General features: G+C 34.5%; 1 protein-coding gene across 15 annotated transcripts in view; it reads right to left on the bottom strand.

Annotated features, from left to right (window-relative positions):
* Positions 1-14085, bottom strand: part of DMD (dystrophin) — a 1162034-nt gene that overhangs the window by 172463 nt on the left and 975486 nt on the right. For all 15 annotated transcript variants that reach the window (XM_056326975.1, XM_056326977.1, XM_056326978.1 and 12 more), the window contains 2 exons: positions 12013-12133; positions 11085-11353 (listed from right to left, as the gene is read on the bottom strand). In XM_056326975.1, the coding sequence (XP_056182950.1) occupies positions 11085-11353; positions 12013-12133 (390 nt within the window). The remainder of the gene's footprint in view (positions 1-11084; positions 11354-12012; positions 12134-14085) is intronic.

Here is a 14085-nt window from a genome sequence, read left to right as displayed (position 1 = left end):
TCATGATATTATGAAACACCTCAAGGCTTCCAGACATCAGCAGGCAGACCCTGTATCTCAGGAGGAAAGCATCGATTCTTTACATGGCCATACAAAAGCTTAACTTAGGCACTAGTAAGGCACAGATTGTATTCTGACACTCAACCAACATTAAAACTATTCAGACAAGAAGCCCCAGGAACTCCTCCTGTCTTTTCTAACAAAAATCATATACAGATCTTTATTTTAATTTTAAATCTTTATTTTCTCCTCTCTCCAACATGAAAGATCATGTTTGCTTACAAGATGCCAACACGTCTTTAAATTAAGCATGTAAACATTTCATAATATTTAGCCTCATAAAGTTGATAATTACTAGCTCTAGCAAGGGCAACAAAGTTTTTCATAGAGCTTAAGACCAAAAGGAGTCATTGCAGTCCATCCAGTCTCTAACTTACAGAAGAATGCAGGTCAGATGGACTGTTCAACTGTTTTGCTGAAAGCTAAGTTTTTCAGTTCTGGAATTAATATTGTAACTCCTATCTTCACCTTTTTCACCACTCCTGTGAGGAGTGGGCATGGGTGAAACCCCAAGTCAAAATCTTGAGGCCAAAATTCCTAAACTTCTAAAGTCTGATAAGACCATCCTTGAACAATGCCAGATAAGGGAATCCAGTTTTAACAGAAGATTTTAGTAGAACAGAAGCAAGAACAATCTACTTTTTAAGCTAATTTACGAAGAAAGAATACTAAAATAAAATGTTGAAAAGGACATAGTTAAATAAAACTTAAAAAATGAAAGAGGCATAGTGTTTTTACAGCAGCACCAGGCACAGGCTGGAAAACCGCATCAGGAGCAGCGCCCACCTTTCCAAACTGAGGCTGAAGGTGCCTGGATGGCAGGCTGCCTTGCCACCGCTTGAAGGAGAGCAGGCTACGGCTTTGGAAGATGAGTAGCTGTAGCTCCTGCTGAAACCAATGAAAACTGTCATTCTTAATCCTCTGGATAATCGAACCCAACTGAAATAGAACAATTTGCAGGTAAAAGGTAAAGAGAATAAAAATAATTTGAGTGGCACTGCTGCCTGGACAAATTAGTTTTACTGATTCAATTGCCCTATTTGTAAATTGGGGATAATACTACTTCTATTGCAGTCTCAGAAAGAAGCTGAGAAGATTAACTCATAACATCTGGAACACGAGAAGCACTATAAAAGTGCTAAGTAGCAGTTACAAGGTCTTATTATGGGTTAACCTTGGAGAAAAAAATTAAATAAAACTCTATTAGGCTTTAAATATATAAAGATTAAAATGAGAAAAGTGTAGCACAGTGGGTCACTGATAGACATCCTAGGCAATCTAACATTCATTGCACTCCCTACTTCAAGCAGTCCCTAAATAATTACTGTGTACCAGCATATGAACTTGATAAATCAATTTTATTTTGCTCATTGATTTGCCCATGCCATAGTAATATTATCATTATAGAACACCAAAATACATTCCCAGGAAAACAAGAGCCAATGTTTTAAGAAAAGATTTCATTAAAAACATAGTACTGGCAGATTTATCATCAAGGAAAGAACACCCTCCTCACAGAATGCAGACAACATTAAAATTCATTTCTAGTGCTCCTTTTGTCTTTTCCCTCCTCTCACGTCTCACTGAACATACATGTTTCTCGTTATATATTCACTTTTTGTATGTTCTTTTGCTTTACGTAGTGATGTTCCAATAGTAGACTATATATAGCAGATCATATTTCTGTTAGAAGTGTTATACTTTTTCTCCCTTTAGCCACCTACCCTCCTGAGCTCACACTCCCTTAGAAAAGCCTGAAAAAAATGGTTCCATAGTAAAATGAAACATGTTACTTGCATTGTTGGGGTTTTTTTGGTTTGTTTGTTTAGTTGTTTTTTTTCTTGGACAAATATTTACATTTCGAGGTTATCAGAGAAAGAAAAATTTTGAACAGAATCACAACAGTTCAAGAGCATCTTTCATTTAATGTCATGTCCAGGTATGTTAATACTTGATCATTCAAAATTATTTCTATATGTGCTGTGTTTATATGGCAAATTTAAAACAAAACAAAAACCTACATTAAATGCTAGAGTCCCTGCAATAACCATGCCATTTAGGAACCTAAACATTAATGTTTAATTCTCCTTCAAAAAGCTGAAGCCCCTTTCTTATTTCTGATGAACTGATAAAGAGCAATCTCTTAAAAATGTTCTGGTCTGACCTAAATTCTGAACTTCAGAGGCATGAAATGACAGACAAGTCTTTATACATGTATTAGTCAGTTCTCTCGGCAGGCTATCAGGAACTAAGATCAGAGATTACCAATACTTAAAAAGTCAAATTCTGCCTGCAGATATGCATGTTGAGCTCCCACTGAAATCAGCAGGGTGAGTTCATACAAGGAAAAATTTGCCTCTGAATGAAATCTGTTGATCTAATAACAGCATGTTCTACGAAGCTGGGTTGGAGGTAGAAAAGCTTTCCACTTTTTACAGGTCATCTTTTGTTCTTCTTTAGAGTTCAGGAATTATTCTGCACTTACTGTCAGGGAAAGGTTAAGCGTATTAGTTATGTCCAAAGACCTTAATCAAAGATAAAATAATTAAACTGTTCTATTAATAATTGTATTAATACAATTAAAAAAAATCTGGTGTAAATCAGGTGAAATCTGGTGCAGTTCCTTCCTAGGTGCTGGTTCTTTTTCGAGATGGTCTACAAGTAGCTGTTTCTCACACTAGTTTTTGTGATTTCCAAAATAGTTGAAGAATACTCATTTTTTGTTTGTTCTTTGTTAGCAGAGCAACATTAAAGTTTCTGTATCTCAGATATGCTACTGCTTCCCAATAAGTAGTATGCCCAAGAGCAGTCTTAATTTTAAAAGACTACTCTAAGATTTTGCTTCTTTGCCTGCTCGTCATTTTCTTATTATTCCTATGTGAAAAAGGTTTGGCACTCTCCCTTAAAATAGGTAGCTCTGTATAGAAAAAAACCATATGTAATCTAGTCTCCATAAGGCATTCACTATAATTAAAATGTAGCATCTAAATATAAAATCAGAAATGTATAGTTTATTGCAAAAGGAGTCAGCAGAAGGAGTGATGGTTTGCTTCAGGTATTTAAAATGAGTTAGATATGGGCTGTTGCCATAACAAACACTCCAATCTCATGCGACTGATTACACAGCAACATAAAGTAGATGAGATTTTTAGATTTAATTTGTAGCAGTTGCAATTACATGACTATTACATATTAAATAACCACTTGTGAATATTTTTTTTTTTCATGTGAGAAAATAATTTGATTAATAAACTGTTAGATTGAGATTAAGAGACCACAGGACACAAATGTACAAGCTAAGAAGCATAGCAGAACTAACTTCAGCTGGTACAACTACATGATGAAGCACTCCATGGTTTTTAACTCTGTTTCATACTTAAAACAAACCTTAGAAAATTAAACTTGCCTCCAATAGTGACAACAAAACAACTCTACTAAATTCTTTGTTGTATAAAACTACATTTTAAAAATGCTAAAGTCAATACAACGGGCTGTACATCCAATTAGGTTATGTGGTTAGCTCAAGTGTCTTAGATATTTTACAACATCCTGAAAGTTGACTTGTTAACAAATTCAACAAACCTCAGCTATTGCTTTCATCATAGAAAACTCCACAAAGTTTTAATTTAACAAAAATATTATTTATAATAAGGATACCTGTAGGATGTCAAAGTGTTCCAGTGAATTTAAATACGATTTTGATTTATTTTAAAGTCTATTATATTCTGACATACTCATGATGTTTTATTTTATATTAGCAGTAAAACAGATGCTGAAGAGTTTTTGCCATTTTGTAAATTCTATTTCTATTGACTGTATTTATATTTAAAACCTTTAAGTCCTTTAGAATGCCATTAGATATTTTTTTCCTTTTATAGTATCTTAATTAGAACAAACTGGTATACAAATATTTCACACATGCAAAAGTTGTTTACAGAGTTCCTCTCTAATTTTCTCAGGGAAAATTTGGGTGTGGAAAGCTGGCAAAATGAATTAGGAGTAAATGCTATTCTGTATGAATTAGTTTTGTTAAATCACGGAGTCCAGCACAGAATCTATTAAGAGACTTAACTAAAGAAAATATGACGATTTAATTCAGATTGATTATAGACTTTGGTGGTGACAGTTGGCTTCAAATTAAAATGAAAAAATGTATATGCATTTCCAAGTAGTCTAAGGAGACATCATAAGTAATTGTTGCATGATTCTATCACAGAAAGATGTGTATGAAATGGTAAACTTGAGAAGCATTTGTAACTAATTACTTCATTTGTGTTCTGAAGAAAACATTAATACTTCCATTTCTACTCTGCAGGCAAATAGTTTCCTATTCAGCTTCAACCAATAGATGCTGTCATTTTTAATTGTGCAAACAATTGAAAAATACTTAATAAAATCTTAGTTCCTATTCTAAAATTCTAAAAATGGAATTCTTTAGTGGTTTTGGTGGTTTTAAATCTAAGAATAATAGAGAGTATAGCTATAGTAGGGAGTAATGCTTGTAAATTGTCAAAATACCTTCTAGTCCACAAGTACTGAAACTGTTGAAACAATGTTGTATTTAGGGCCACTTACAATTTGCTTTAACATGGATCTAATACTGATACTGATATCTAGTTGGTTGGAAATTCTGATTATTCAATACATCGTCCAGGTAATTATTTCTTTCATAGTTTCTGTAGACCTATTTAAAACTGCTCTCTTTACGCCAAGTTTACATCTCCATTGCTAGGAGGGGATGAATGTGGACTATTGTCTTGTTACTAGATGTCATTCGCTAATTTTCCTATATGTGATCCCTACCAGTTTACAAAAATCATTCTTTCTTCAGGAAGGATAGAAAATTATCAATTTCCTAAGCATTTCAAATAATTCTGGAAGATTTTTTTTTTCTATGAATGAGAACATATATTAGAAATTCAACAACTCGCTTTGCTCTCAGAATCTCCACTGCAGGCAGCTGTCAGCACAGTTCCCTCATAATAGCACTGTAAGAGCCCGCTTTTCTGAAACATCTCTTTTCAGCACAGCAGTAGCTGAACAGTACCCAAAATGAAGTACAGAAGAATATATAAGGGTTTTTATTTTTCTTTAAATTAACTGCCTATGCTCATTCATTGTCTGGTAATTGAGGATGCTGTTTTAGTGTTAGAGTGTTTGTAATAATATGGTATTTTAACCTTGCCAATCTATATATTTTCTCTCTATGGCCACATTACGAACAAAATTGGAATTTAACTAATTATCTTAAGGGGTTATCTTACATTTTATCTCATTTAGACAAGAGATGACTAGGGACAAAAGGGTTGAGTGCACATGCATTTTGGAGTAGATGATGAGCAAATTTCTGACCTATGCATAACTGCAAACTCTGCTCAGTTTACAAATTAGAAGTTTCCGATTGACGCTTTCCAGTGAACATTTATTTGTGAGTGACATACAATTGGCTACAACTGTCAATTATACTGAAGAAAGTCTGAAATAAACATCATATAATTCAGGCTTGACATCTCAGAAAAAAAGGGTTACTTATGTAGTACTTGCATGAATCACTCTTTGCCTTTTCTTTCACAATTCTATAGAAAATAGAAATTGTATTAAAACTTAAATAGGCTGTGACAAAAGAATTTAAAAGGATACTTACAGCCTTTGTGAATACACTTGTTACATTCAGTACATTAAAATCCATAATCTATATGCAAAGTTCATAGTCTTCCCATGTAACTGCTTTATTGATAACTGTAAAAGTGAATCTGCAAGAACAACAACCAGTTCTTAAGAAGCAAGACTTCTGTGAAAACTACTCCTAGGAAAATAGAAGACTTATGTCACTGAATTCTTTTCTGCTTGTTAAAATTAATAGTCATCGTATTGAGTCAAGGTGCCCTCTTTACATGACAATGAAGAACAAATCATTCTATAACAGAATGGAGTTAATTGAAAATAGGGCTATGCAATTCAGCTTTTATTTGGCAGATGTTCTTGAGATACATGCTTCTATTTTAAAGAAACCAGTATTGCCTGTTCTTGATTATAATTTTTTTGTATGTTTTACAGTAGCTTAAAATAAAATATCAGAAAGGAATTATATCCCCCACGGAGTCTAGGGGACCTGGTGTTCACTTATAGTGTTGTGTATGGTAGAAAACCGAAGCAGTTACATGCCATTGGTGAGGTGGTAGAGTATCACTGGCATAAGAAAGTGCTTTGCATTGTGCTCTCATAAGTATGTGGGAGTAGCTGAACTACCTTTAGTAACCAATAAACCAAACCATTAAAACTGCCTTCTCAGTCACAAAATTCTATGCACAACATCCTAAAAAGGTGGCTTCTAATTTAAAAAAGAATGTTTCAGAATGTAAGAGTATCACAGTCTAAAACTTCTTAAGGGTACTGATTCCTATTAGTATTTCTCTGCAGATGTCCACAGACAGATAACAAAACATTGACAAGGTATCAGCATGACATGTAATGACTGCTGCCCACTAGCAGCATAACCATTACCGAGGTTTTGGTTGGTATGGAGCAAAAGAGAGTCTTTTGGGAAGAAAGAGTAGCAAGATGCTGCCAATTCCTGGAATGGGCCTTTGAATAAGATACTGAATGGATGAGGCAGGTATGATTGCATATCACTTGCATACCAGGAAAAGCTTAATATAGCAACTGAGTGGTGATCTCATGATCCTAAGTGTTCTAGGCATTCTGATGAAAAAGAGAAAATTTTGTTAATGATTAAAAGAAGAAAGCATCTGTTGAATTTACAGACAGAAGTAGAAATCCCAGGCCATGTCTAAACTATGATCTGAACTACAATCATAATGATCAGCCAATGGCCATTGGGGGACATTTTATACATTATTTTGGGCCTGAACCGAATTTAAGATGATTAAGTAAGTGATGGTTTGGATTTTGATGGTCAGAAAGGTACACTTGGAAGAGAGAGAGAAAGAAGTTGTGGTATTAAAGTAAGTTATATTTCAGCCTGAAGATAAGATCACTCATATGAGAGAAGAAAAACATGAGAATAACATAGGACAGCAGAGAAATCTGAAGGAGATTTTGATTATAGGTCATCTGTAGTCTAGGTTGCGTTCTTTGGGGTAGTCATGTGAAACTATCGCTTGTCCTTAGAATCAGAGACAAATACCAATTGGTACATCAATACAGATCAAGGATCTGTAATAATAATAATCCATTAATACTGATCAAAGATCTGTTATTTTTTGTAGTTCAGCATTACACCATGACCTTAAGAGTTCCAGCAACTATAACTAAAGAAAACAGTGACAAATGGCACTGGGTAAACTTATTCCCTTGGAAGTTATTAATCAGCTTGTGTTTGGGAAGGCTACTGTGATCCTGAATAGGAGGATTTGCAAGAAATGCAATCATATGTGACCAATATTTCAAAGATTTGCTCAGAAAATGCTTGGGGTGCTTAGATGTATGTAGAGAAATAGGTATTCTCCCTCACACTGTAATATCATTAGTCATTATGACACACTTCACTAAAACCAGACCAAGGATGAGAAATGTATAATATATCAATGTTTGGTTGATAATACAGTTTATAAAGATAAAAAACTTATTGTTTACTGATAACTTTTAACTGAAGGCTATATAACATGTGTCTTCTTCAGCAAATTTACTTTTTAATTGAAACATTTTCAAAGGAAAAGTATTTAACCTTTAGGTGAATCAATTACTAAGAGGAGCAAGAAGAAAACGGTAGTAACCAGGCATGTGTTAAACCAGCTTATACAGGCCAAATAACAGACATCAAAGGCATCTAATTTCTGCAGAGCTGAGTCAAATGTCTGAGTGATTCTCCCAATCTTGATTATAAGGTACATTTTGAAATTATGCATCAGGAATTCCACAACAGCTTTTAACTCATTTTCCATTCTCATATGCATACAGCACTTTGGGGGATTACTGCAGTTTTGGAGCTAAGGACTGGTCTTGTAGACAGGAAGAGGTAACCAGGATGCAGGAGGAATCAATTCAGCACTGAGCAGGTTGGAGCTTGCTTCTCGTTCCCTCCACCTGTCCTTCTACCAGAAATCTCTCTTGCCCATTTAGTCTTCCCATCATTGGACCTCCACTTTAGACTAGGAATGATATTCTTAATTTCTGTGGAGCAGTCAAAGCAGGCACTGCTGCTTACCTGGCTAATGCTTTGAGTCAATTCTACATACTTTTTTGTAAATGTTCCCATAATAGCTTTCTTAATCTTATCAAGAGTTTTGGGCATTAGACTAGCAAGTCTTTTAGTAACAAAGTTCCTCTCAAAGCAACAATTTTCTTTACAAGCAAATGTTGTGGTTGAAACCAGGTGGCTGAAACCAGGACAGCAACTATGAATATAATACTGTTATCTATAGTTTGGTTTATCTTGTTGTTAAGGTCCTATGAACAAAATAAATGTGTTACATTTTGTAGATAAGCCTAGATTTGCTTTAAATTCTTGTAGAAAAGTAGCCAAAATATAATCTTTCTCTTCCATCTTTTCAAATGAAGCAGAAAAAAAATAGCTTCCCAATTGTTTGGGTTTAATTAAAAAAGAATTGGGGGAGAGGGAAGAGATAAACTGACAAAGTTGATCATTATTACTGAAATATTAGTAATGGTTATATCTAAACTTATCAAGACAGGGAGTAAATCAGAAATGAACTTACTATAGAACAAATACGTTCAACATAAAAACGGGCCTAAAACATGTCTTACTGCTCCTGTCACTGGTAATATATTTACATTAAACCCTCTGGTTTAGGTTTTGAATAAATTAAACCCAGCTATTAAGGCTAGGGCTGTGAGTATATTTTAAATATTTGTATACTTTAGGTAGGCATTCTACAGGTATAAAGGATCAAGATCAAAGTTTCTATAGTCTATAGACTATATAGTTTCTATAGCCTAGCCAGTTCACATGTAACAAATGCAAACTTGAAAACTTTTTAAGGATTTAAATGGTCTATTTTAGGGTTGCATAATTTTTTGGTCTTGATTTACTTTTCTAAAATAGATTTCACTCTAAGAAAAAATATGAATGTCATAAATATGAATAACTGAGGTAAAAACTACAAAACCTAAACCAGTTTTATATAGGCCTTCAAATTGCAGACACAGTTGTAGCTTTCTTGGTAGTTACTAATTTCACAAGCATTCTTATATTGCCTGATTAGTACATGCATTTGACTTTAGTATCTATGTTGGAATTACATCTCGTTAGAGCACTGCACACTTTCCAGACAGCATATTTTGGGGCAATTATTGTACTACTCACACAGTTAATAGTATTCAGCTTTTGGCCTATTGTGTTCTTATATTACCTAAGGTAATTATGATCACTTAGAAGGTATTGAAAGCACAATAGCCATGTGTGTACATCTAGCAAACTACAATTGACATATATATAATGAAAAGTTAGAGCTTATAAGGATATGAATATATTCTGTATGTTTTTTTGTTGTTTACCGTTTAGCTGATAATCTTATGGTGTGGCCTTATGAAAGCCTATATTAATAAATATTTTAAGTAAATGTGGTGGAAATAGGATAAAAATCACTGGGTAGGTGGTAGCATCTAATTTTAAATCTTGAAACAGTCTTGGTTTCTGCCTGACCCTAATATGAAGACTACAGAAGGAATAAACAGAAATTCACCGATTGATAGTACCCCTGGTTTTTCATAAGTGTTAAGATTTCTGTTTTGTCATGGCTGTTATTAGAATTTCATTATGTCCTCGGGGACGGATTTTTAATTTTATTTTATTTTTTAAACCATAACAGGATTCAACACTATAATTATGGAGTCAACAGTTATGGTCACAGCTTTAGAATTAAATGACTTGTTTTGTTTTCCAGTAATAGAGATTCAGACATTTTGTTCAGAATATCTTCTTCAAAATCATAAAAAAACCCATAGTTACAATAGAAGGCACTTTTTGAGAACTTATAATAGGTGTCTTCTGTTCATTTATGAACTTAAATGAAGATAAACAAATTTTTGCAGCTCTGTTCATCAGCCACCAAGTATTTCATTTGTCTTGTATAATATTTGTACAGGACACTCATTAAACTTTCTGGGTGATTAAAACTTGCAGACTTTTTTTTTTTTCATAAACTACATTTGATTTTTAAAAGGCATTTTCTCTTGCCATTAGTCATTCTATTTTCTGTTTCTTAGATCCTAATGTTCTACTAAGGAAAATAACAGTCAGCTCAGGTCTCTTTCAAAATGAGTGATGAATCTCATTTATGTGAATGGAACAGAGGCACTTTGTTCTTATCAAAATGGCAACTGTCTCTATTGTGCTCTAGCTGAAGGAATCCTGTATTATTTATAAAGTCTGTCCATGGCAGTCATGCTGAAAGAGGACAAGTCCTCATGAGTTTCTCAATAAGCCAAGATTTTATGAAACAACTGTTGAAAGCAGATAAGCATTGCTAAAAAAAAAATAATGACAGTTTTCCCAGGTTTTTTTTTTTAAACTATCTTACATTATGAGGCCCAGTTATCAAATAAGACAGACAGCAGATACCACCATCATGGCAAAACAACAAAACAATATATCTTAAATTATTTAAATTATACTCTACATGTATAGGCACAAATATGTACTCATTGTGTTTATAAAAATATAATAAAGAACATAATTATTTTTATATACTTTTATCATATATTCTCCTATCTATTCTTTTTTGCTTTCTTTACTGTTAACTGTGCATCTCCTCAGTTAACAGTGAGTGTGTTGAGGATATTTACACATTCCTGTAGTGCTTTTACCCATGTTAGCAATATACATTCTCAATGTTGATTTAATTCCATTTTAATTGCACAAATTATAAAACTCTTTACATGTACTTTCTTTTTTCTTTTTTATTTTTTTTTAAATAAAATATAAATGACTATGATACAAAGTGATCAATTGCTCATTTGAAAGATAATTCCTGATTTGGGAATTCATACAATGAACAAGCCAATTACTTCATACTCAGAAATACTGAAATACTGACACATACCTTGACTTTTTCTAAGTGATCCTGCAAAGAGTCAATTAGCAGATCCCCCACTGGCTGCCAAGATCCCTTGAACACTTCAGCCTGGCGTAGTTTCAGGTCCAGTTCATCCATCGCCTCTTGAAGGCCCTGCAGTCTTTCAAGGGCATCATCTATTTTCTTTTGCCAATCAGCAGACTGTAGATTCAGCTTATCCCACTCAGTTCTGACCTCATCCGCTTGCCTTTGGAGAAGTTTAGTGACATTGTGTGCCCTTTCCTCAGGTGACAGTTCTAAATGTGAAAGTCAAGAGGCTTTTAAGACATATACTTGTCTTTGAAAAAAAATAATTGCCATCTGGTTAAGTTCAGAGCTCAGTGAGAAACTATTCATAACTAAAGGCACCCATTAAATTTATTTTATTAATGTATTTTCATTTGAAAATTTCTTAACAAATTTAAATCTTGCCACCATACAGATGACCACAGTATGTGTTTAGGCACATAAAGGCATTTTTAAACATGCAGGGTGTAGCTGAAAGTTTATCAGCTGTGTCTTGATTCAGCAAGATATTTCTGCACATACATAAATATTAATCACTGTGAATCTTTTGCTGAATTTGAGTGGGTTTGGGAGCTTCTGTAGTACTGAGATTACAAGTTGAATTTTAAATTAAATTGCATCCTTCAGACCTCAAATGGGCCTACAGCTATAGTTAAAGCCAGTTTCAAAGTCTTCCTATAAATATGCATGTCTATTTAGTGCCATAGTGTTCAGAAGGATCACCAAGGGTTTCTTTCATTATATTTTTAGCTTAGTTTCTGAATACTGACATTCAACTTGGAGTGTAAAAGGAACACTTTCACAGTGGCTGGCAGAATTTATTTAACCATCACTGATCATCACTGATCTTTCCAGCAATGTTTCATTATGCTGCTCTTTCTTCAGTTACCTCTTGATTCTGGGTAGAGCTTCTCCAGTCCCTCCACAGGCTGCTCTGCTAAGAAGATCCGCACAGTCTCAAGCGCAGTCCTGATAGTAGGTTCTTTTGTTTTCAGGTCCCTCTTGAAGGTCTGAGAGATGAAACAAACTTATCGTAAGTGGATATATGAAGAAATACTGAGTGCTAGCCCTTGTTTTCAGCAATTTAAGAACAAAATTTCCAACCACAGCTTCCATGTGTGTATTACAAGTAGTTACAAAAAAAAATGTAAAAGAGATAATCAGCTTTTGCTTAACTTGAAATCACATTGTATTCAAAGGAGCAAACATTCTGCCAGCATGCTGCAAAGTACACAAGGTTGCTGATCAAATTTTCACTGTGAGAGGGATCCCTTTTGTTTAACATCAGGGTCAACTCCAGAACTGAGCTGCAAGGGGCAAGGTTTCGCCTGGCTCTGTAGTGGACCAGACCAGCACGGCTGATGGCTCTTGAAAGCAAGAATTACTGGAATGAGAAGGGAAATCCAATATGTCTTACAGCTATCACTTTGCAACTGCTGCTGGCAACTGTTACATCATAAGGAGGAAAAAAAAAAAAAAAGACTTATGGATATTGACATGTTAATCTGCAACAATTAATAAGAAAATAAAATAATCCAGTATATTAAATTATAATCTTTTCCAGTAGTGCTGTAGTTGTATTTCTTCCAAAATTACATTAACTGAGATTTCTGAAATGTAGTATCAAGGCCAAAGTGAAAATTCAAAAATGCCATCTAGCCTGCATGAATAAAAATTAAAGCGCAAAAAGTAGTCCTTATGAAATAGTTAATTCTTAGTTGCATTCATCAGTATTTATTATCAGTTTCCATATCATTATGTTTATCATTGCTTGGTGGCATGTTCTGCTCCTTTTCATATCAACTGTATTTCTGCCTTTCATCTCTTCCTTTCCTGCCATGCTTCTGGCACCTGTCTTCTTTCTTGCCTTTTTTTCTTCTTTCCTCTTTGCATTTTCCTTCCTCCAGCAACAGCTCCTTTTACTATCTCTCTTCTATTCCCTGCTTTTAAAATGACCATGAGTAAGATTCTCAAGGTTGGTATATGAAATTTTGGTAGGCTACTGAAAGTATACATATATAATCTCAGGCTTGGTTTTGTTTTTTGAGGTTTGTTTGTTTTGTTAAAGAGAATTTAAGATTCCTGTCCTAGTTTCAGCTGGGATAGGGTTAATTTTCTTCTTAGAAGCTGGTGCAGTGCTGTTTAAGTTTTGATGTGAGAATAATGTTGATAACTGATATTTTTTGTTGTTGCTGGGTAATGTTTATACTAAGTCAAGAACTTTTCAGTTTCTTCAGGCCCTGCCAGCAAGAAGGTTGGAGGGTCACAAGAAATTAGGAGGGGACACAGCCAGGACAGCTGAACCAAACTAGCCAAAGGGATATTCCATACCACAGAATGTCATGCTCAGTATATAAACAGAGGGCAGTTGGCTGGGGCCTGATGAATGATGCTCGGGGACTGGTTGGGCATCGGTCAGTGAGTGGTGAACTATTGTATTGTGTGTCACTCGTTCTTTTTCTCCCTTCCCTCTGTATTTTATTCCTCTCCCCTTCTCCCTCCTTTTCATTACAATAATGTGGTTATTATTGGTTTTTTCCCCCTATTTTATTTTGTTTATTATTTTTTTCTTATCTCAACCCTCGAGTTTTGCATTCCTTCCTGATTCCCCTCTCCATCCCTTTGGGGTAGGGAGTGAGTGAGCAGCTGTGTGGTAGTTAGTTGCTGACTGGGGTTGAACCACGACAATTCCATTAATCTGAATCCAAATGTTCACCGCACAAAAATGTGGAGGAAACCTAGCCTGCGGATCGCACGTTGCATTGGGTCTTTTGCATGCTGTGTTGAATTTATCTAAACGGTCCTTACCACTGTTTTATTTCAACATTGTCTTCTCTTTTTATGGAACAATATCGAATGCATACTGTTTTCAAGTAGCATAGAGGTAAAATATGCAGATAACAATAGTGCGAGGTAACACAAAACACAATACTGAAAAAAGGAGAGCCATATGCCATGACTG

The sequence above is a fragment of the Falco biarmicus genome, chromosome 2, assembly GCF_023638135.1.
Source record: "Falco biarmicus isolate bFalBia1 chromosome 2, bFalBia1.pri, whole genome shotgun sequence".
In the NCBI taxonomy this organism is placed as follows: Eukaryota; Metazoa; Chordata; class Aves; order Falconiformes; family Falconidae; genus Falco; species Falco biarmicus.
The sequence above is the reverse complement of the archived record's forward strand: the minus strand, read 5'-3'. Positions and strand labels throughout refer to the sequence as shown.